General features: G+C 38.3%; 1 protein-coding gene across 4 annotated transcripts in view; it reads left to right on the top strand.

The window, feature by feature from the left end:
* The window catches only part of LOC113543517 (BBX high mobility group box domain containing), a 40,326-nt gene extending 17,873 nt beyond the window's left edge, over nt 1-22,453 (top strand). For 3 of the 4 annotated variants that reach the window (XM_034312598.2, XM_034312597.2, XM_034312599.2), the window contains exons 6-17: nt 730-797; nt 6,591-6,671; nt 6,791-6,868; nt 7,372-7,449; nt 9,921-9,998; nt 10,898-11,702; nt 13,054-13,192; nt 13,595-13,746; nt 13,894-13,983; nt 14,482-14,670; nt 16,872-17,046; nt 17,627-22,453. In XM_034312598.2, the coding sequence (XP_034168489.2) occupies nt 730-797; nt 6,591-6,671; nt 6,791-6,868; nt 7,372-7,449; nt 9,921-9,998; nt 10,898-11,702; nt 13,054-13,192; nt 13,595-13,746; nt 13,894-13,983; nt 14,482-14,670; nt 16,872-17,046; nt 17,627-17,717 (2,024 nt within the window). In that variant the 3' untranslated portion in view covers nt 17,718-22,453. The remainder of the gene's footprint in view (nt 1-729; nt 798-6,590; nt 6,672-6,790; nt 6,869-7,371; nt 7,450-9,920; nt 9,999-10,897; nt 11,703-13,053; nt 13,193-13,594; nt 13,747-13,893; nt 13,984-14,481; nt 14,671-16,871; nt 17,047-17,626) is intronic. The other variant, XM_034312600.2, reaches the window with a different exon arrangement.
* Nucleotides 22,454-24,131: the final 1,678 nt, after the last annotated feature.

Here is a 24,131-nt window from a genome sequence, read left to right as displayed (position 1 = left end):
TTTTGTGGGTTCAAACAAAAAGTGCCATGTTGTTTAACACATCTAGATGAAATATCAGGAAATGAAAGCTGAACTTCTGACCTATCATCTCATATTCATCTTTTGATCACAAAAACAAATGTCTTCAGTGTATAGTTATAAAAAACGAAAAAAAAAGGAAAAAAAAAAAAAAATTTGCCATGCCGATCCAATACCTTCGGAGGGAGCAGTATACACTATACGGCAAAATATAAGTGGATGCCTGACCATGACGCCCATATGTGGGCATTCCCCAAACTTTTGCCACAAAGTCGCAGGCACATGATTGTCTCGAAGGACTTTTTGTATACTGTAGCATTGTAATTTCTCTTCACTGGAACTAACAGGGCCCAAACCTGTTCCAGTACTCCTGTGCACAAAGCGAGTTCCATAAAGACATGGTTTCCAAGGTTGGTTTGTAAGGTCTCAAGTGGCCTGCATAGAGCTGACATCACTGCCCGACCCCACTAATGCTCGTGTGGCTGAATGAGCACAAATCCAAAAGCAACATTCTAAAATGTAGTGGAAAGCTTTCCCAGAAGAGTGGAGGCTGTTGTAGCAGGTTGGGGAACCCATGCCTCTGGAATAGGATGTTCAACAAGTATGTGTGTGTGTGTCATGGTCCGGTGTCAACATACTTTTGTCAATATCATGTAAGTGGCAGTGATTACCCTTGATGTATTGTTGCTGTATATGTGTTTGTGTGTGTAGATCCGACTAAGATGGGTGGCCTGAGCATGCTGCTGCTAGCTGGGGAGCACGCCTTGACTGCCAGAGAGGTACTACAACAACACTACTGCCTGTTTAGCTGTATCACTGGGAATGAGTACAGATTGTCTAGAGCAGGGATACTGGTTGGTACTTGGGTTAACAGATTGTATAGAGCAGGGATAGTGGTTGGAACCTGGGTTTGAGAAACAGATTGGGCTCTAAGGAAAGGAATTATTACATTTACCTTTACCTTTGCATTGCAAAGTTTCCAGTAGTGGATATTGGCAAGGATTCTCAGTAGGGAAATGACCACAGCAATACAGTTATAGCAGGGATTCTCAAACGTTTTGCAACCAGGGACCATTAAAATTATAATATAGGTTCCACGGAGCCCCACAGCACCAGTTTTTAATGAACATAATCAAACTGTTCAAATATGGCTCATTATTTAAATGTGTACAACAGTATTTTGACTATTTATTGGAGCCATAGAGCATTTTATTTCTGAGCGTTTTTCCAATAGAACACACATACAAGTTCATGCAAGTTGACATTATTTATAAGCAGCATGTTTTGAGTTCTTGAGGTATGGATTAAACCCATTCAATTCAGTGACCAGTCAAATGAGATAATAACTCTAACAACTCAATAATAAATATAATATAATAATAATTAATTAGATAATAGTGGGATTTCTACTACTATAACTTTTTTGTTTTTTTTTAACTCATGGACCCCTGGTCCTTAATTTGAGAACCACTGAGTTACAGCTGGGACTGTAACTTAAATTCAATTCAATTTTTTAACAAGGGACAATGTCACAAAGCAGCTTTACAGAAATAAATAAATACAAAACGTTTATAGCTGCACATCAGAGCACCGTTTACTGCGTTTGAGGTAGGGTTTATATTGGCCTTGTAGTGACTTTAAGGATGGCAGCAGTGTACAGTGCAGGTTAATGAATATGTCACTACTCATAAACATATGATACATGACATACATATTCAAATAAGAACTGGGTAGCAAATATTATAAGAAATTCATAACCTAATGAGGGCGCATGTCCTTTTTGTTTGTTTGTTTTTTTTTGGCATATTTGATTTGATCAGGAAAGACTTTCTACAAGCTGAAGAAATGACATTTCACTTTTTCAGTATGATCAGAGCCACATTTGTATGTGGTTTCAAACCTGATTAAAATCTGATTTCAGGATTCAGTTCGATAGATTTTTTTCCATTAGATACCTCCTGCTGACAGGAATTTGTGACAAAATCACCAGCATGGACCAAAACAAGCATTCAGAGGCATGCGCCCTTTAAATTTTTTTTTTCACTACTCTTAGTACATTTAGAACTATGACTGGAAGTTGGCTTTATGTGAAATATAATCCACTGGGAAACTCGGTGTTGGTAGCTACATAACTTCTGCTTCCCTGAACTACTTAGTATGTGCACACATGCACTGTTAATATAAAACCAGGGTACATATGTGATGGATTGCGTGAACAAACAAATCAGATGTGGTCGCTTGTAATTTACAAGGAGAGCATTCTAAATTGCTTACGTTTAAAAAAAAATTGCATTTAAAAAATAAATTAAAATCTGTGTTAACTAAAATCATTGTAGCACAAAGATCGTTGTTGTTGACTGATGCTAATACTAGATGAGAATTATAATGAACACTTTCAAGTGAAGTCAAGTGGCTTTATTGTCAATTCAACCATATACAGCTAGTTAGTACAGAGTGAAACGAAACAGTGGTTCTCCAGGACCATGGTGCTACATGAAACAACACAGAACTACAAGAGGCTACATATTTTTTTTTTTTTTTTTACATATAGTGCATGTACAGACATGTGTAGACAGCACAAGACAGTACAATGACTACCAAAACAAATCTATACTAGTTAAGATCATGTAATACAAATTATTAACATTATTAACAAATTATTAGATTATTATTATGTTCATGAGTAATTATGAGTACTGATTACTATTAAAGGCAGGTAGGGATCATGCAATGTTTCCTCCAAATACCAAACATCATAAACAGAAAACAGAAAAGTTATTTTGTTCAAACCAAATAAAACTAAACTTATGGTTCTGTCATCTGTTCTTCTATGTAATTTGTACTTTGATTAGACCAGGGGTTCCAAACTAGGGTTGCAACCCCATGTGGGGTCACTTGATTTACAAATGGGGTCATGACAGAAACCTCTTTTTTTTGTTTGATTCATTTATTTCACAAAATAATGTTAGAAATATCAAAGATGGATTTTGTGGAACATCTGAAAATGTTCCTGGGAGTCACATTCAGACAAGCCACATTTACATTAATAGGCTATGTGTTATTTGAGCCTTTTTCACTATCGTAACACACTGCACTAATGTGGTTCAGCACTAAAAATGGACAAATTTCTGCATCCATCTACCTCCGTGAAACAAACTAACACTGTGTCTCAAATGGCATACTTATGTACTGTTCTAGATTGTTAAGTACTAACACTAACTTCTCAGTTTTTCTTCTTCCAGTAAGTGTTTAAATTTTAGAAACCTTTCATGAAGCCTTCAAATGAATTTTACTAGTGAATATCACTTTTAAATCTTCCAAATGTACATAAGATACGCAGCAAGTGTGTGAACAATGTCACTGCTATGCGTGCACGCAAAATCACATGCCAAGTAGAAACCAGGCTCCTCTGCCTCTCTGACCGTGGATTCTTTTCTTATAACAACACAAAAACACTTCCCACTAGACTGGTAAGTCAGTGCAAGGACTGTTTCTTTGGTGTTTAATCACTTACGTTACACATATGCATGTTACTGACATAATAAAATGTTCAAATGTTGCAGTAGTCGTATATTATGAATCTGGAATAAAAAAATGTAGAGTGATCAAGGCTTGGGGTCGCAGAAAATTCATAACGCTCATCTGGAGTAGTTTGGCGAAAAAGTGAAAACCAAGTGAAACCTTAAATGTCTATCTTTGAAAGACGGTGTTGCTCCTGCTACCCTGTTTTACACCGAATATAAATGTAATAGAAATGTAGCATCTCACTGGGTATAAAATGCAAAAAAAAAAAAAAAAAAAAAAAACGATACAAGAGCACTCTGAGAAGTTATGTAAATCTGTGCCCTGATCTTATCTGCTGTAAGTGAATTACCAAGATGATCTCATTATCAGTGTAAAACAGCAGCTCTGGCTGCATTCAGCAGCAGTGTCTTCTGCCCCCTAGTGACATCACATGGGTATCACAGCTCCATTCATCAAAGGTTAGGATCTGTTTATAAGGTGCACTTACAGGCACAGTGCACCTCATATACACAGACCAAGCTGCTGCGTCAACTGTGGTGTATCACATATGTTAAAAGCGGCAACTTTCTGACACTCCACTAGTCTAATGCCTCGCACATGAGAATATTATTACAGAAAACTAAGGGGGCAGATTAGGGTGAAAATTGATATTATGTTCTTGGTACTATGACGTTAAATGGTAGGAAAACAGCAGCAGAGCATGCTGACTTTTACACTAGTTATGGTCTTATAGTTTACAATAGCAGGTAGGGTCAAAAATCAGGATACTGTATCATGTATATTTTCTGACAGTATTATTTAATAGCATGATAACCTCATTTGGCATGCATTTAAGAACAAATAAAGTGGATATGGTTTGTGGTTATAGTAAGTAAATATGTTTATTTATAAAGCATATTGGAACCAAAGTGCTGTGCATACATGTGCAACAAGCATTAAAAAGAAGACAGACACAATAGCACACACATTCTGCATCTACTTTAAAAGTCTGAAAAGATAACATGTTGCGGTTTTGAACTTTAACAATGGGAGCAGACCTAATACATCAGAAGTCTCTTCCACAACCTTAGGGTGGCATTTGCAAATGCTTTACCAGGACTGTGGAACAGCCAAAAGCATCTAACCTGAAGATCTCAGAGACCTGGGACGGAAATACGGTCTATCAGTGAAGTGCTATAATTTAAAGAACTACTGCAAATAGCACCAGCAAGACTACAATGCATAATGCATGCACCGATTGCTTTGTAAACGTGCTTAAAGGGCACAGATGAGCATTGTATGCTGTAGGTGCAGTGAGCAACAGAAGGAGCAGGGTGTTCATTCTGCTGTCTGTGCCTTGAAATAAGTTCTCTTTGTTCCCTGATATAATGAACACATGATCTCTGGCCAGTGAAATCGATTGTGACAGGCCCATCTCCACTGTTACAGAGGCTGAGCCGTGACTCATTTTAAGCCCTCGCTGCTCTGACTGTGCCATTAGAGAAAGATATGAGGAAATATGTCTTAATTGTGATTGTGTGTTTGTGCTTTGGGAAGTTGGATAGATGGGCTTCTGTGGTATAATCTGTAAGCATCTCAGAGTAAGAGTACTGACCTAGGACCAGATCTTCTCCATAAAAATGGAGTAATTAGGAAATAAAGTGGGAGATCTCTTTGCAGAGCTACAGTTTCTTATGTTAATTAAATAATTTGTTGTTTTTTTGTCTATATGATTATGAAAAGACATTTATATTAAAGTTTTCATCTATAATGGGCAAACATCAAAGGAAACACAATCCTTTTTATAGATACCCCTGGTTTCAGGACACCATAAATAAGACCAAAAGAAAAGGGGAATGTATAAAAGGGAAAAAAGCCCTATTCAGTATAGAATATACTAAATATGCTTAAAATGGAGTGTGTAGTCTGCATCAGTCTCAAGATCACATTTCAGAAAAATAATGTTATCCAGTCACTTGCATACTGCATCATGTATCAAATATGGAGGACATTTAAAACCAGGTTCAGTACGTGTCTGTGTTGCCTGTGCCTGTGAATTCTTCTTCACTACAAAGTAGAGCTTTCCCTGGCATGCGTGTGTCTCTGCGGACTCCTCTCATTGCTGTTAATCTGCAGTAAACTCCATTTTGCTGCTACTAAGTGATTCTAATTGCCCTCAGCTCTGCATTTATGTCACTAAAGAGCGCCCTAGGGGGTCCATCGAAAAACAATAAACAGCATCTCTTTTTGTTTTATAGACAAATAGCATTACATCATTGGCCAAAATGTGACTGTATTGATTGAGAAAATATTTTCAAAAGCAGGCAAGCTAGATTCTTCATAACAGCACAGGATGTGTTTTTTGTTTTTTCTTCTAATGAATGACCACACTTTATTTAAGGAACACACAGACATACCACAACGCTCTGACTGCTTCTGTGGCCTTTTACTGCTAACGTGTTTATATGTCACTTAATTAGAAGCAAGAAATTACACACATGGGTTTTTGTGAAGGTCTGGCAAGTCTGGAAAAGTAGAGGATTTTAGACACCTGTTTACAAACCAGGAAGTGTATGGAAAATGAGAAAATGTTTGGGAAAATGTATTCAAATGTATTCATATATCAGTTTGGAAAAGTGCTAAAAGGTATGGAACTTTGAGAGATTTTTACTTTCTAACATTTTCCCCTGACCTGATTGTAGACAGCTTGGAGTGTATTAGGTGGCACATGTATGAAAAAAAGTGAGGGTTTGTGCATGCTTCCTGGAATGTGAGCCCTACGGTGTGTTTTAGACCTACAGTTCCAGGGTTCTTGTCTGAAACTTGAATAGAGGAACTTTGGAAGTGCTGGTTTTCTCAGAAATCTCAGAAATGCACAGGACCTGAACCAGAATTCCTAAACCAAGCACTAATTTGTCTGGAAAATTACATTATGCAAGTTATATGGCTAGGAAAATATACAATATTCATTTTGACCTTTCACATCAGCTTTGATTTGTAGAGGTCTCTGTGAGTGCCTTTTATTTCAAGTCCTTAGATGTGTTATTTTTATTTTTTTTTATTTTTAGATCTCGTCTAGTAGTTCACAGAGCGGAGTTGCAGATGTTGCAAAGCATACTGGGAAATCTGCCCTTTTCCAGTTGGCTGAGGTAAAAAAAAAAAATAAATAAATAAAAAATCTGAATACAGACACAAAGTGATCAGCAGCCGTGTACAGATTTAGCTTCAACTATGTGTGCTGAATGTTTTGTACTTTATATTTGCACAGATTTCCTCCTGTCCACCCGAGCTTGTTCAAGGGTGTAAAAACTCAGAGTGTCGAAGCGCAGCAGCCCCCCAGACAGAGGTGAGAAAACACTAAATTCTGATCCTGTATATTAACATGAATATGGAATTGCTCTCTTTAATTAAGCTATCCACTTATGATGAATTAAAATGCAGCGTGTGGAATTGCTAAGCTGAAGAAGCTTTACGTGGTCATAAAAATCGCTGGTTAATTGTGAGCTGCTGACCTTTAATTAGCTTTTTAGTATTCCACTCTCTGGCACACACCTTGTTAATTTAATTGAAATGTTTGTGAAGAATAAACAAAACAATAGTATGTCATGCTGTAATAACAGCTAAGTGCCAGCTAGGGAGATGTCCTACACCTCCAACTTTAATTAAATCACACTGCTTAAACTAATGTGGCCCCAGCTGTAATCTGTCAACCACGTATATGCTGAATATTGCCTTCTCAGTTTATACAATAACCACACACACAATAAAAGAAAGATCTTATCTAATGTCTGCACATTTCTGAAATGCTGTCATCATTCTCACTGTCGTCATCTTGTCCTTGCTTTTCAGGTATGTGGCCTTTCTCAGCCCAACTCGCCAGATTTACCCAGCAGCTGCATGCGGTCTCCTCTCTTCCAGCTGGCGGAGGTGAGTGCAGCCTGGTACAGTTCCATCATACACTGGCGTACAGTAGGGTCAAAAAGTCTAATCCAGTGCATTTTTGTTTAATAACTAAAACCTGTCAAAGCTAATAGTTTTGTTTAATATATTTCTCAAACAATAGTATATCATTCTGCACTATTATAAGACAACAGAAATTGGTTCTTATTTGTTGATAGCGGTAGGGATGATAACAGTTTATAGATAAGAGTAACACACTTCATAACACAACATTTCCGTGCTGTTATAAGAAAATAATCCATGCTGGGGTGCTGTTCACCTACAGTGGATTATTTTCATATGACAGCACAGTTTGAAGTGTGTTATTCTGCTTATACCACAATGATTTGCCAACGATTACAATATTTATGCCTCTGCCACATTAAAAATTGTAGTACAGGAGGCATTATTTTTTCGGGTTGTCCATCCGGCCAGCCACATGAGATTCTCGTTGGCGTGAAATTTTAAGAACGTGTGGTTGAATGGTTGTAGAATTTATGTGGAATTATCATTGATTAGATTTTGGTATTGATACAAACAGCCTCAAGGTCACAGCAAGGTCAAATAGTTTCCGTCCTGTTTGTCATACAAAAATGTTACTTGCATCTCCATGGTCAGGAACTCAAGACCCATTTTCATCGCTATCTATGATTTTTACCATCGGCCCATCAGTCTGTCCATCCATCTATGTCCTTATGTCTGTCCCAGATTCACTGACTACTTCTAAAAAATGTTACATAACCATCTCCTAACAAAAAACTTCAGCACATCAGTGATTATACGATTCATAATATGAATCCGCACCATCTGACCAATCAGTGGTATAAGAGATGATAACGTTGAAGACATTGTTCAACAGCTGTTATGTACTCATAACAGTCAGGCTAAACTAGTTAGGCTTTTGCAAACATTATCTAAAAGTTTATTTGTTCAGTGTGGTGTTTTCATGCCTTTCAGCAATGTCAGCAAAGGAGTCCTGAATTCACACTGTCATTACTCATGTACTTCTGCAAATGTTTTATAATGATGATGCAACTTCAGTTCTTTTCCATTGAGACATGGATGAAGTCATCTGGTCAGTGCTTTTACCAAAACAGAAATTGCACAAGCTCCCTCTGACGAATACACAACATGCCAGACCATGTCAGAATTAGCTGCTTGTCATGTGGCTCTATGATTATTTGGTAGTTGATCATCATAACCCTTACATTTATGGTAAAGGATGCTTTAAACCTGCATCAGTCCATCCATCTGTCCATCCATCAGCGTGTTTTTGTGTCTATCTGAGATTCTTGTTAGCATGAACGAGTGGTTGAATGTTTGTAGGATTTATGTGGAATTATCATAGGACCTAGCAGATCAACTGATGAGATTTTGGAATTGCTCCGAACAGCATCAAGGTCACAGCAAGGTCAAATGTCTGAAATAGTTTTTCTTCTATAGCTTCCTTCATGTTTGAAGTATGTTTTAACGGTAGTTCTGGCATACAAATTAGTAACAGGAAGGACTAGGTTTGGTGGAGGAGGCATCCCCCTCAACGCCGTTGGTGTCGACTTCGACTTGTTTATTAAGGGACTTTTTTCTATTAATAGTTACTTTTAATATTGCGTAATTTCCACGAGACAAGTTAGTTCCCAAATACACGACATGCCAGAACTTGTGGGAATTAGCTGCTTCTATGCTTGACTTGTAGTGATGATTCGATAGTTGATCATCATAACCCATACGTTTATGGTAAAATATAATGTGTGTGTGTGTATGTTTATATATATTATATATTATATGTGTTATATATATATATATATATATATATATATATATATATATATATATAATCACTCACACACATACATACATACATACATGTATGTTCTCCATCATTGAATTTAATGTTGCCCCACATTGTTGTTTCCTGCCCTGAACAAAGCAATTGCATCCGATTAATCCTAGCTAATAATCGCAGGACGTTCAGCTGATCTGTTTACGTGCACCCCAAACTCGCAGTTTGTTAAAAATCACCATTTTTACATGTAATCTCAACCAAATTCTTGCATATGCTAGGACCATCAGCGTTACCATAAGGTCCCGTCACAAGACTGTCCCAAGTATCCACGATTAGTTCAGCATAGTTTAGCCGAGTTTTTAATAGCTTCACTCGTGCTTTGTTCCAAATATTAGAGTACGTCAAAAATAGCAAAACATATTTCAGGTACAAGAGAAGGAAACTGTGTCCTGCAATACTCGAATCTGAAGCTTCGAATACAAAAAGTGGAAGAGTGTGGTAAACATGACAGACTGCAGTGGTTGTGGTTCTGTTACTTGTGGGCCATTGTGGGTTACGGTGCTTACTGGGGTTTTAAAAGTATGGTCACAGGAGTGATCATAATTATTATATTTGGATATATTATCACATCTTTACTGTGGAAAATAACCAGGTACTTTATCATCTTGTGTTGCAGATATCATCTAGTGGCTCTCAGGCTTCAGTATCTGAGGTGAAGCAGTGCGGTCAGTCTGCTCTTTTTCAACTTGCTGAGGTACAACACACATGCACACACAGACATGAGATTAACAGATATGTATAGTACTGTGAAAAAGTCTTAGGCACATGCAAAGAAATGCTGTAAAGCAAAGCTGCCTTCAAAAATAATGAAATTAAATGTTTCTATATTAAAAAAAACTATAAAAAGCAGTAAACAGTAATAAACTGAAAAAGTCAATATTTGGTGTGACAGCCCTTTGCTTTAAAAAAAAAAAAGTAGTAGTCTCAGGTACAATTTGTGTAGTTTTATAAGGAAATTGCAGAAAAACCAGCAGCATAATATATATGATGTTGCTTTCTTTTACTGACATGGACATATTTTTCTGTAACATTTGATTTTTTGTTGGAAAAGTAATGTTTGGAAAGTGCGGGAGTAAAACATCTATAACAACATTTGCTGGGGAAAAAAAACCAACAAAAAAACGGCTTTTGCACAGTACTGTATATGTGTAAGTGTGTGCGTATGATGCCCTGAGTGGGACTGGCATCTCATCCAGGGTGTATTCACACCTCTCACGCAGTGTTCCCAGGAAAAGTGACTCTGACCAAGATAAAGCAGAAGAAGAATGAATGAATGAATGAATGAATAAACGTACCTAGGACTGTGTGGATGGTAGTGCTGCCATCTGTTGGCCCGTATTAGTATTACCACAACTACGGCAGGTGTCTGGGTTATAGTGATGCCCTGAATCACGTATCTTGCGGTCTACCTTACAGAGAACTGATACACTCTATTTAGATATTAATTCACCTGATTGTCAGAGGCTGTTAAAGATTAACTGGATGGCGTAAAATTAAACTTTGCTAATCTGTTCAATGATTCGTGCAGTTGTTCTTGAATCATCTTTTAGACTTTGTTGTAAAAGATGCGATATATTTGTGTGTGTATTTTAGATGTGTTTAGCCTCTGAAGCAGAAAAACTGGAGGCCCTCTCCTCCCAACCAGCCATGGACTCATCCTCTCTCTGCGCCCAGGACACTGCTCCTGACACATCGCCCACCATGGACCTTCCCACGCCGACACCACCCTCATCCTCCCCAATTTCCTGTAAGAAGAAGAAGAAGCTAAACGATGTGGCAAAAGGTGAGAAAAGCTCTGGCTCGCCCAAGAAACCCTGCAAGAAGCGTTCTTCATCTGGCTCAGACCTTGAGAGCTTGATGTACACTATTGAGGCGGTGGCTAAAGGAGCCTGGGGCTCAGAGGAGATGGAGACAACCAGGAAGCGAGCACGTCCTTCAGGCAGTCCGGCGGATCAGCGTTCAACAGCAGAGAAGAAAAAGACCAAACCCAAAGCCAAGAAACAGCTCAGGACCAAGGAGGAAGAAGAGGAGAAGGCAGAAGGAGAGGACTGCAAGCCACTGGAGACAGAAGGGTCTCTGCTTAGCCATGAAGCAGAGCTCAAAACCGAGTGCAAGAAGGAAGAGGACATTAAAGTGGACAGTGTGGAGGAGTCAGAGCCGCAGATCTCTACAGAAGAGCAAAACAAAGGTGTAGATCCGGGCTCCCCACTGCCAATCAAAGGAGAAGAGAGGGACCTGGAAGTTAAGCCAGTTGTAATTCAAACAGAAGAGAAAGACATCGAGCCCAAACCTGAAGCCTGTGGATCCCGGAAATCAGAGAGAAGCTGTAAGGGAGCGCTCTACAAAACTCTGGTGTCTGAAGGAATGCTGACATCACTGCGGGCCAATGTCGACAGAGGTATCAGAGTTGTGTCATAACTATTATAAAGATCAGAAAAAACTTTAAAGTTTTATGTTTATAGCTATTATTGGATTATGTTGTCATACGAGTGAATGCAGGGTTTTCCCTACCATGGAAAGGCTTAGCCGCAGCGCCTGAGTGTTTTTGTGGAGTGTCTTAAGCTGAATGAATGAAAAATGGCATTTAGGCAACATATCAGAATGAACGTTAAAACAACAGTGAGAGTTCTATGCGCTGAAAAAAAAAAAAACTTTTCTGTGATTGGTGTGTGACAGATGCTCATCTCCAAGCTAATCAAACAGCTGATTAGATATTTCTCTGTACTGTCGACTCGGGATGGAAGTTACAACCATCGACTCGGATAAGTTATAAGCCATCGATAAAGCAAGCTTCAACAAAGAATAAATGAAGTATAAACTGTTTTGTTAGTGAGTAATTCTTGTGGATGTTAACAACAGTGATAACAGATAGAGAAAAGATACAACTAATGTAGCCTATTTTACAACTAAAGAAATTGCTAACCTAGCTAAAGAAGCTCAGGGTGTATTTGAAAACATGGGCAGGATTATTATGTAGAACAGGTGCTGACAGCTTCAAAAAAAAAAGATGTACGTGTGAACACAGCCTTGGGTAGCTTTGTCTCCAAACACTTGCAGGTTGTGCGGCATTTCTGACGACTGTACCTGACAGAAATAGTTTTCCTGCAGTGTAGTGTGAGAACCAGTCACGCACAGCGATGCAAGTCCTCATCTAGACAGTCATGTAGTGCGAGGTGCCGTGCCTACACACAAAATTTACATATTTCATTTTTGTAAAATAAGTTGTAGCATATTTTGCCATAACTTGCGAATTATTTATTACTCATTTGTGAATAAATGTAATTTGGTTGAAACATTATTTAAAAGTGATACATATTTTTAATGGGTAAATCCCCACATTGTATGATAAGAATAATGGTCGAAAACAACATGAAAAAACAGTAATTTCAACAACCCCAACCACCACCATTCCGGAAAATTTTAAGTTATTTTAAGTTTTTTTCATGTTGTTTTCGAACATTATTCTTATTATACAATCTGGTGCCTTTGTTTGTTTTTTTTTTTTTTTAAAAAAAGGGTATGATCTTTTTCATTATCTGTAAATCAAATGAGCAGATACAAGATTTACCCATTAAAAATATGTATCACCTAAAAATATGTAAATAAAAAATATGGGTGTCATTTTTCTTTTGGTTAGGCTTAGCATTAATTAGCTGTAATACATTAACACTACAGTAACAGGAAGTCAATAGAAATACACACATATAGGAATGCAAGACTGTATGTGTGTGTGTGTGTGTGACTTTCAGGAAAGAGAGGCTCCATGCGTGGCACTGTGTCCGAGTCTGAGATAGGATGGACAGATGAAAGCTGTAATTTCAGTCAACCTGCTGCCAGCAACCCCAAAAAACTGAAAAAGTCCAAATCCAAAGATGAGCCAGTGCCAGGGTGAGCTCATTCACTCCCATTACCTTTTACCATTAATCTCATTTTTCTGCTTGGTCACACAATTGTTGATCAGAGATTAAATGATTGTTTTCGTGTAAATCTGTATATTATGTAATGAGTTTTAGCATCAGCACAAACATAACTTGCTTGTATTTGAGGATAACTTGTATGAAAAAAATACAGTAAGGGTTAAACTGGTCTATACCAGTTAACTCTAGGTTTATTGGAAGGAAAGCAGATTAACAAAAATGGTTTGGGAAGCTGTTTTTGAGATTGCAGAGGGTATTGGATAAGTTTAGTCTTTGATCCATTTTTTTGTATGTAGAGGGAAATCATCCACAACGAACACTTTGCCTCGAAGTTTTAATTAGCATGTGATGCATGAATGTCTTTTATCTGCAGCAATTTAGGAAAGCTGGAAGAGGAGTTTGAGAAGAAGTTTAACAGCCTGCCCCAGTACAGTCCGCTAACGTTTGACAAAAAGAGCACAGCTGTCACCAAAAGGAAGAAAGCCAGTGTACCCAACCCTCTGGAAAATCCTACGCCTAATAAGGGTGAGTGTATCGCTTTAAATCACTTCCTCCTAACCCATCCACTCATTGCCTGTTTTAGTCATACCAACAGGAAGTGCTCAGAGCATGTCATGATAGCCATCTAACATAGCATGCCATCTTCCTCTTTTCTTTTTTATATACAATCAGGTCCATCCCCATCTCAGAAAAAGACTTTATTCCACAAGATTGTTAGCAAGTACAAGCACAAAAAGGAAAAGGCTGGAACTTTGGACAAAGGTGACACAGAGAAAGCATGCATCATGTGCCTGTGCTCTCTTTTTTGATTTCGTTCTCTTGATCAGATTGCTTGTGGGTTCTTGTTTGTGCGTGCATGACTGACCTAGTGGGTGTGTGTGTGTGTGTATGTATATTTGTTTTTAAAAGTTCATCTAGCTAAAGAGACTAGTGGTTAGGAAAGTTGGTTCTATGTGGTTTATAGTGCTTTCTCTGTGCTTTCTGCTGCAAAACAAAGTAGGTCACACAGAAAAGACAGAGGCACACATGTAGGGCTTTGTAGAAATTATTTTCTCAATAATCGCAAAAGACAAAACAGTCTTTTGGCATATTTCCAAATAAAGAACCCTCTACGTCCTCCAGTGCTGCATTAAGCAAACTATATTTGGCGCCAGCCTAAATGCAGCACTGTAGCGAGTAGTGTGGTGTAATGTGTGATTTGTAGCGCTGACATGTAGCATTTCTAATAATGGCATACCTGTCAATGTCTCCTATCTGTAGCCGTAGCACAGCCTGACCCAGCGGCCAGTGACACAGGCACAGTGAAGTCAGACTCCTCATGTGTTTCTCTCTCTACTGAGACCCGTAAGATGGGTGATGTGCCTGTGGGCAGCCAGAAGAGGAAAGCCAGAAAAAGCAAAATCACGCACTTGGTGCGCACGGCCGACGGGCGACTATCACCCGCTGAGGGTGAGTCACAGAGCATACAAAATCACACACGCTCCTCAATCTTACTGTTTGTAAGCTATTCAAAACTACAAATTCAGATGTTCCGCTTTTAGTAGCCTATCTTAAATCTTCTAGTCAAATGACCATTCACCCACTTCAAAAAAAATTTCTTAATTTAAACATGCCATTTATGGCGTATTTTATTTTTGCATATTTTTTTAAATTATATGTCAAATTTCTGCTCAAATAGAAATGTGATATTACATGTAAGTAGCATAAATAAGTCTCCACTAGAAGCTCGGGGACTTGAGTCTCCAATAGACATTTATTCGAGTTACTTTTTTGTGGTTGAATCAGAAATGCCATTACATTAGGCACAGTGCACTATACAGCAAAAAATGACATCAAGTGGAAATACCTTGAATATAGTCAAATGTATCTACTATTTCCTATTATAAGATTACAATAAACCAATTATAAGATTATTAAACCTATTTCAAGCCATTTGTACAAGCTTGAAATAGTCTTGTTCTATTGGCAGATTATTTTACTCATTTTAAGCATTTATTTCTAAAAAGAAACAAAATTATCTGCCTATTGAATAAGAAAACTACAAGCTTGAAATGAGTAATAATGTCCAGTTAAATAATCTTATATTTGGTTTATTGTAATCTTATAATAAGAAATACTAGATAAATTTGACTATATTCAAGATATTTTCACTTGCTAAGATGACATTTTTTTTTCCAGTGTATGAGGATTGATTTAAAAAAAAAAAAAATTCCATGGGAGTCGGTGATCAGATGCAGCTCATGGGACAAAGAAAGGCCACATTCGTGAACAAGGGAGTGTAATTGCTCGTGCACTGCTGCTTGATGCATATACACTACACACGTTTATTCATCTTCAGTGTCTGCTTTATGCTTATCAGGGTCACAGTGGTTTCATATACTAATTTGTCTATAGTTTGGGAAACAGAACCAACTACTTTCAATTAAAAATATTGCAGGCAGATGCAAATAAATATAATAACAGGGAATATGCACTCACCTTTGCATGTTCTCCCCTGCTTGGGGGGGTTTGCTCCGGGTACTCCGGTTTCCTCCCCCAGTTCAAAGGCATGTGCTGTAGGCTGAATGGCATCGTCAAATTGTCCATAGTGTGTGTGTGTGTGGGCGTGATTGTGCCCTGCGATGGGTTGGCACCCTGTCCAGGGGACTCTGTGTAGGATAAGCGGTACAGAGAATGGATGGATGGATGGATAGATGTACTCACCAGCCCTTTTATTATTACCAACTCCTTGCTTTCAAAACAGCCTCAACTCTTCATGGCATGAATTGCATATGTGTTGGAAATATTATTTTAAGATTCTGGTCTATGCTGACACGATTGCACCACATAATTGCCACACATTCATCAGCCGCACATTCATGCTACAAATTTCCTTCCTGCCAGCTTGAACCAGTCTGGCCATTCTTCTCTGAACTCTCTCATCAACAAGGCATTTCCACCCTCAGAACTAGTACTCACTGGATGTTTTTTGTTTTTCACAATAGAAAAAAAAAACTCTGTGTAAACTCTAGAAACTGTTGTGCATGAGATCACATTTTCCACTCATTGTGATGTTTGATGTGAACGTTAACTGAAACTCTTTGCCTGTATCGGCATAATTTTATGCATCGCTTGGCTGTCACATGATTGGCTGTCTAGATAATTGCATGAATTACCCAAGAAATTGTCTGGTGAGTGTGTTTTTGGCACAGTTAGGCATTATACAAATATTTCTGCATGAAGGCAAGTTGACGATGGCAGAATTTTACAATAAATCTCAGATTAGTGTAAGGAATGTACAGTGTAGCTAAATATTAGTAAAAGCAACTGTTGGTTGTTAAAACAAATCTGAAACAGTTATACTAGAATTTCATGATTTTCTTTCCAAAGCTACTGTCAATGTTTGTGAATGAAATGACAGCGTTTAGTCACGTACATATCTCACTGAGTCATTTCTGTGCAGACTTGGGGGTGGATGTAGTGTAAGGTGTAGTGTAAGAGCTTATAAGAGAGCTCTGTATGCTGAGAGCCATATCCTGAGCAAAAGCAAGTTCACACAGTTTTTCCAAACAGATGTCCAACAGCTTGTGCTAATTGTGAGCATGTTGCAAAATGTGATGCTACAATGTATAGAACAAATATGTCCTGAGTGTGGCTTTGTGTCATTGCAGCGGACAAAGTGAAGGAGCTGACCCAGGATCAGGATGGAAAGCCATTAACTCATGAGACTTTATGCAACACACAGAGCTGCTCTACTGACCCCGGATCAGCCGAGTCTGGCAGCCTGCCGGCCTTCTTCAGCCTAGCAGCCCTCGCCGAGGTCGCTGCCATGGAGAACATGCATCGGTATGCAGTGACAGTGTACACGCACACGTGCATACACACTTACACATACAGTATTGTTCAGAACTCTTAGGCACATAAAGAAATGCTAAAGTAAACCAAAGATACCTTCAAAAATGATTAAATGAAACGTAAACAGTAAAGCAGTAAACTGTAATAAACGAAACTAAGTCAGTATTTGGTGCAATAACCCTTTGCTTTTTAAAATGCATTCGTGGTACATTTTGTGCAGTTTTATAAGGAAATGAGCTGGTAAATTTTACTAAGTATCATTCCACAGACACTTGCTTCTGTTTCTGCAGGTAAAACCCGGCAGACTTCATTATATTTTTGTCTGAAAAGAGTCTGTTATTTAATGTTTGTTGACGTACATTTTTTATAACGTTTAATTTTTTGTTGGAAAACTAATGTGTGGAAAACATTTTTTTACTGAATCAACAATGTGAAAAAAAAAATATCCAAGACAAAATTTTTATTAAACAAAAATTACAGTGCCTAAGACTTTTGCACAGTACTGTATATCTGTACAAACAAATTCCAGGAGGTTCATGCTAAACTATTGCACGTATGTGTGTGCTTTCAGAGGCCAGCGAGCGGTGAGCATGGCTGCTGAAGGTCAGGTGAAGGACATGGCTCCTCAGACTCCTGTGCTGATCTCTTGCGCTGATCAGTGAAGGTGTAGACCTCATCTGCGAGTGGAATTTTTGGGACATATCCGAGAGCTTTGTGCTGGGGAATATATAATACATAGACAGAGAGAGCGAGAGAGAGAGCTTGGAGCAAGCAGAGGTGGAAGAGGAGGAAGATGCATTACTACGTTACTATGGAGGCTTCAACACACACACTAGAGATCATGTAGAGGTGTGGCCTGGCTTCCTCCATTTGCCCTAGACATTCAGAAACGGGAGATGGCTGCTGTTTTAAAGTAAACTTTTTTTTGTATATGAGAAAATGGACCTAAGGAAGCTCTCTTCTTTTAATTTTGTTTTCAGTTTCAACCCTGCATAAAACCCCACTCTGACTCTCTATCTGTTAGAGAAAAATCTTGTGGCTTCCTGCACACCTTCCTGCCCAGAAGCAAACAGACATACACTGCATACTGTGTGTGTGTAATTTTGCTCTACAGCCCCCATACCTCACAGCCAGCCTGATTATATGCCCAAGTCCCTCTCAGCGCAGGCTTCACCTTGACAATGCACAATTAATGCCTAGATGCCTCTTTTCTGGTCAATGACCCGTTTTGGACACAGTGCAAGCATACATGTCTGCTTCTCTCACACAAGCAGCCTGAGTGAGACTGCAAAAGTGCACGTTTGTGATCCAAAGCAAACAAGTTACTAAGTGACTGAACACTGACCTGGTCAGAAGCCATTCTCTTTTTCCTTGCGCTCTAACAGCTCCCCGTTACTGTACTGGGCACCCTTCCACTCTCACGTGCACAGCTATAGAGATGAATAGATTTTTTTAGAGCAGTATACTTGAATGATACAATGCATTTTATGTCAATACTTGACCTTCCTGCAATGTGTGTGTGTGTGTGTATATATGTCTGTATGTGAGCGCCTGTGTGTGTGAGTAGCATCCCGATAGCTACTCCAAAAGAGTGCGTGTGTGCTTGTGTGTATTGGTGTGTGCGTATGTGGCGTCTTGATAGCTAATCCAAAAGAGTGCTACTAGTTTCCTAAGGTAGTTTCGTAACAGACACTGCACTAATTTTTAGCTATATTACACTAGATGGCAGTTTATTATTTGCTAGATGGGCTTAGATTATTTATATATATATATATATATATATATATATATATATATATATATATATATATATATATATCTCCTAATCTGGTACTTAATAACCTGACACCTCAGTGTGGATCAGACTTTTTAGGCAATTTTTTTTTCCTCTCAGCTTTTTTGATTTTCTACCATCCGCACTGAACGCGTATGTAATTAATTTCTGGGACGAGGTGACAGTGTTAATTTTGATGCACCTCGTTCCCCATCATGTGCCAGCAGAAGTCAAATGCAGTTTCTTACATGGCGTTTGGCTTTTCTGCTGCTTCTGTCCATTCCTGTGAGTTTGCAATGGAAGAGAAAGGAAGACAGTAGAGAATCAAGTAGAGAAAGTAGCGAATCAGTTCTTTCTCAAACTCTTACAGCATAGTGCACACAGCACTGAGGATCTTACACGGCTGATGATATGCTCCTGGCCCAACACGCACTGTTTTGTATATCCAAGAAACCATCATAGATCCTTTCTATCAACCCCACTGTGCGAATAAAAGTTTGCATAGATTCCTGGAAAAAACTTCTGATTCTGCTTTCAGAAGGCTCATCTCTCAGGCTAAATGAAGGAAAGCTCAAGCCTGACTACACGATGAATAAACCTCCACTAGACACCTCCACCGTCACAATGACTGATGCTTTTTTTTTTCCTCCATCACCTACATTTTCCTGCAAATCACGTCTGTGAAGTTCAGATTTTATAAGTAATATGTTTTTTTAGAAACTGTAGTATGATGTATTTGATCTCTTTTTTTTTTTTTTTTTTCCCTTAAATGTGTAGTGTGCTTTTTGTATGATCTTATAAGCCTCACCATGAGGCCAGTTCTACTGGATGAAGATTATTGTCAGAAACTCATACAAATATATATATATATAATAATAATAATAATAATAAGCCAATGAGCACTGAGAAATAATGCACCGCTTCTAGAGGAAATAGTCCCTGCTTTGTTGGGAATGCACATGTTAGGCAGCCTGCGTTGCCATGTTTAACTATCGTCTAATGAGCACAGTGAGATGTGTGTACCTGTGAGAGTCTGAATGTCCCCCTGCTCTCCACAGGTAGTCAGAGCCAAGGGATTTAACCTCATTGTGTTTGAACAGAAAGGGTTAACAGGCTCAAATGACCGCCTAATCGGCATGTCGAGAAGCTGGGAGGAATATTGACCTGTAATGGCCAATAGAGATAAGGCAATTTCTCTTGATCAGGACATTACAGAGTGATATTCACTGTGGTGTTAAGAAGTTTGAGGTTTTTGGTAAATCTCAAGCATGTCTGTTTATGAACAGATTGTGATTGTCAGAAGCATACCTTATAGGTGGTCTTTGAGGAAATGATGAGTTGTTACAACTGCTAATGTGATGAGAAATACTCCGGCTGATCAGTATCTCAACCTCCAATGAGTTTAAACAATTTCTAAATGTTTGTCTTAGATCAACTTTCGCTAAGAGATGTCTTCCCAAGTGTTTTGTGCACATCCAGGGTTGCGGCAAACGAGTTCTTCCCATCATGTATCTGCTATAAAGGAAGAAATTGTACATTATAAACTGTACTATAAACTGAGTTGCTGTTTATAGATAAGTGTAACTAATAAACTGGCAACATTGTGTCTACAAATATGGATACATACAGCAGGGGTGGACAAATAGCTAACCGACTGGACAAGTAAACGCTTTAGTGTGCTGCTCAGTCCCATGTTTTGGTTGCGCAGAAACCTTATTTCCCAGGTAGAGGACGACTCGGCCATAATCGTTTGTGCCCCTGACCAGAAGAAAGCAAGTCGTTCTGGTGTTTTCTTTTCACATCACACAAACGATATTTATCAAATCTGGTTAGTTATGACAACTTTATGCTGCATTTTATTTTGCTTGGTTTTATTAGTATATCCGCATACCTGCGTTTTTCCAGCTTACTGAAAAGGTTGTGTACCATCTTGTGCACACTAGAAAATCTCACTAATAAAAGCCTAGATGTGTAGTACAGCAGGCAGAGCAGATTCAGAATGAGCAGTATGCACTATGATTATAGCATCAAGGTGGGTTGCACCACCATTAAGCTCATTTTATTTAAATGTATAACAAATAAAAACTTTCTCTGGTTGAATGAGAGAAGAAAAAAAAAAAAAGATGGTGACTGCTAGCCTGTTGAGCCAGCTTGTCTGCGGGGCAGTGATGAATAAAAACTCGCCCGGACGTGTAATCTTCTTGTCCTGGGCGTCGAGCTTGTTGATTTGTCCACCTCTGATACACTGAGTTGACAGTTCATTAGGTATACTGCGAGTGTAACTAATAAACTGCCAACTTATAAACTGTATATGCTAATAACTAAAAAGTGGGTTGTTTTTTTTTTCCAGACATTTGCCAAAGACAAGGAAGCGCTGTCTCTTTAAGTAATTTAATGGTGGGTAAGGACAAACCAGGAAAGTTAATTCTAGTCAGTGAGTCTGTCTTCAGGTAATAAATGCATAAATGCATTATATTAGCACAATTAATTCTATATTTCTGATGGATTTCCTCAGCCTTTACTTGCAGGTTGGCATGGTGTACAAAGTGTTTTTAAAATGCCTATTTTAGAAAAACTATATTTGCACCTTAAACCCAAACCAAAATGTCATACTCTGAATGATTTCCCTCCTTTCATGGCTATGACCCCTTTCATGAATATTTGCTCTGATTAGTCAGCCCTCTGTATCTCAAGACACATTATCGCATTGAAAAAACTGGCATTATACAATAATGCATTGAATGATGATGCACTTCTGCAAACATCCTTGCATGATTCATAGATGAGGTTTGATCCTTTTCCCAAAGCCTCCATTAAATGTCATTCCCCTGTTTTTTCTAAGTACTGTAGAAGATGCCTCTATAAATCTCGAGTTCCTATAATAGCTGTAAAGCTTATGGTATAATACCCTTTTGTGCTAGAATTGTCTCTTGAATGTAATGGATTTTGTACCTGTATTTTTCTAATTCCAATTTCAGTCTTTCTGTACATGACAGCTTTGTATGGAGGAGTTTGCTCCCAACTGCGATACGATTTATATCAAATTCCAGTCATCACTGTAACCCTGATCTGGAGCTCTATGAAGAGCTTCATAGCCTCATCACTGCATCATCTCTCTGGTCAAATAATTTAATACTTTAAGGATATTAGAAACATCATCCCATAATCAGACATCCAATTATATTTGATGAGGAAATAAAAAACGGAGAAATTGATGGCAAACATTGTTGCCAAACCCTCTGTTTAAAGTTTATTTATTTCTCTTTCCAACTCATCAGAGTCTTAAAAACCTGGATTATGCATCCATTTGAAATGGCCATCTTCTGTTGTGTACAAGAATGTATGTCCACTGGCTTTTGAAGCAGTCTTGTTGAAGGGTTACCTTTCCGTGTCCTCAAATGAGTTTGTACAACGTGTGCTTGATCTAATTAGTGTCACTCGTACTGTATGACGCCATGCTTGTTACAGCCCTGTTGTCAATGCAGCCTTGCCTTATTGAAACCCTTGCATAGAAAAAGGGTCCCTTTGCCATTACCCTTCTCAACGAGTCCTACGTCATAACACTGTCTGCTGACGCAAATGTTATTCCTTTAACACCTATTAAAGTAACATATAGACATACAACTGTCTGTCTGATTTTTTATTTCCTGCTCAAGGCCCAGCTGAGCTCAGTTTTGGATCAAGATGGCAGGAGGAAAAGATCTAAAGGACTTTTATTATTGGGATGAGCTTCAGTCACGGACACTGCTCCGCTGGCTGTGTTTCAGTAGGAACCGTGACTAGAGTGACTTGCATTTAGCTCTATGGGAAAGACGGTAAATCTGTACATGTGGCTGGAAATTGTGGTTGAAATGCTCACATTCAATGAGTGTGAAGCTTGGTGTGAAAAAAGGAAAAACAGAAGAGCAACTGTTTTTCAGGTGACTGAGAATATCACTGCAGGACAGCAAGAACAGTGTCCACAACTATGTTGGTTTTGCCTTAGTTTGTCACATACGTATAACAATATTCCTTGTACTACATAATGTTACTTTTAATGCTTTCCAGGGATGTAATTTTTTTCCTCCTCAGTAGCCATATCCTTTTAGTATGTGCAACATTGTGGTAGAATATGATTTTCTAGTAAAGCTTTTTGAACAGTGACTTGAATTAAAAAGTTTCCGTTCTTACTAGTGCTCCGGAGACCTACATATTCATGGGTGTTTTCACATATACGTCTATTTAAGTGAGTCCTGTTAAAGTGGACCCACAGGGGAACTAGCTGCAAATGGCCACAGTGCTTTTGGTGTTCACAATATAAGTGGACTCAGAGAGTGACTTGGTTCTCTTTCTGGAAATTTTAGCATTGATGACAACTCAGACCACTTGTTCACACCATGACCTTTTTTTTTTTTTTTTTTTTTTTTTTAAATAATTGACACACCATGACTTTTTTTTTTAATAACATAATTGAATAGTCAATATGTTTAACACTGAATACTGTCATTCAAAATGGTTGCTTTACATGATGCTATCATTTGGCTGAAATGTTATGATTTGGCTGAAACACTGAACAGGCAAAACAGATTTGAAAGGAAACACTAGAAAAAATTGTGATGCAGAACCATCACAATCAACTCCTGCTTCATGCCATAGACCTACTGTCTGTTTAGCTATGAGTGGTTGGGGTAGACAAAATACATGAATACACTACATATATTACAAACATACGGTATACTAATCAATTTATACAGTATTGTTCCTTTCACCGACACAATACTATTATTCCTGCTGCCTAACAGCTTAAGCTCTACATCATAATTGCTAGTGGCACAGTGCCTCTATTAGCCCATCTGTCATGATGCAACCTAACATGCTGACCTTATTGTGGGACCACACAACCTCCCCACAAAGCCATTTGAGTTGCTTTTCTGTTTGGTGACAGAAAACTGGAGCAATGTATGTAACGTAATGTACAGCAACTCTTTATCAAGTTCTTTATCTAGGTTAAAGCAAAATGTGACGCAGACTGAGAACACTTTGTTTTCATAATGTACAAAGACCTCTGAAAGTGCTCTGAGTATGGTTTGCTTGAGGGTCACTTTAGAGGAGTTCATTTGTTGTGTTCATGTGAACAAAAAAAAAAAAAAAAAAAATGCTGAGTTATCAATCTGAGACAACTTGAAGCAATAAGATTGGCCATGTGTGAAAACACTCTATATCGAAAAAAAAAGAATGGTTTCTGTGTCATACTGGCTTGCAAGATTCATGTGTACAGAAAGGAATGTACATAAAAGGAATTCCTAAATAATAACTGATCATG

The sequence above is a fragment of the Pangasianodon hypophthalmus genome, chromosome 17 (genome assembly GCF_027358585.1).
Source record: "Pangasianodon hypophthalmus isolate fPanHyp1 chromosome 17, fPanHyp1.pri, whole genome shotgun sequence".
NCBI lineage: Eukaryota > Metazoa > Chordata > Actinopteri > Siluriformes > Pangasiidae > Pangasianodon > Pangasianodon hypophthalmus.
The sequence above is the reverse complement of the archived record's forward strand: the minus strand, read 5'-3'. Positions and strand labels throughout refer to the sequence as shown.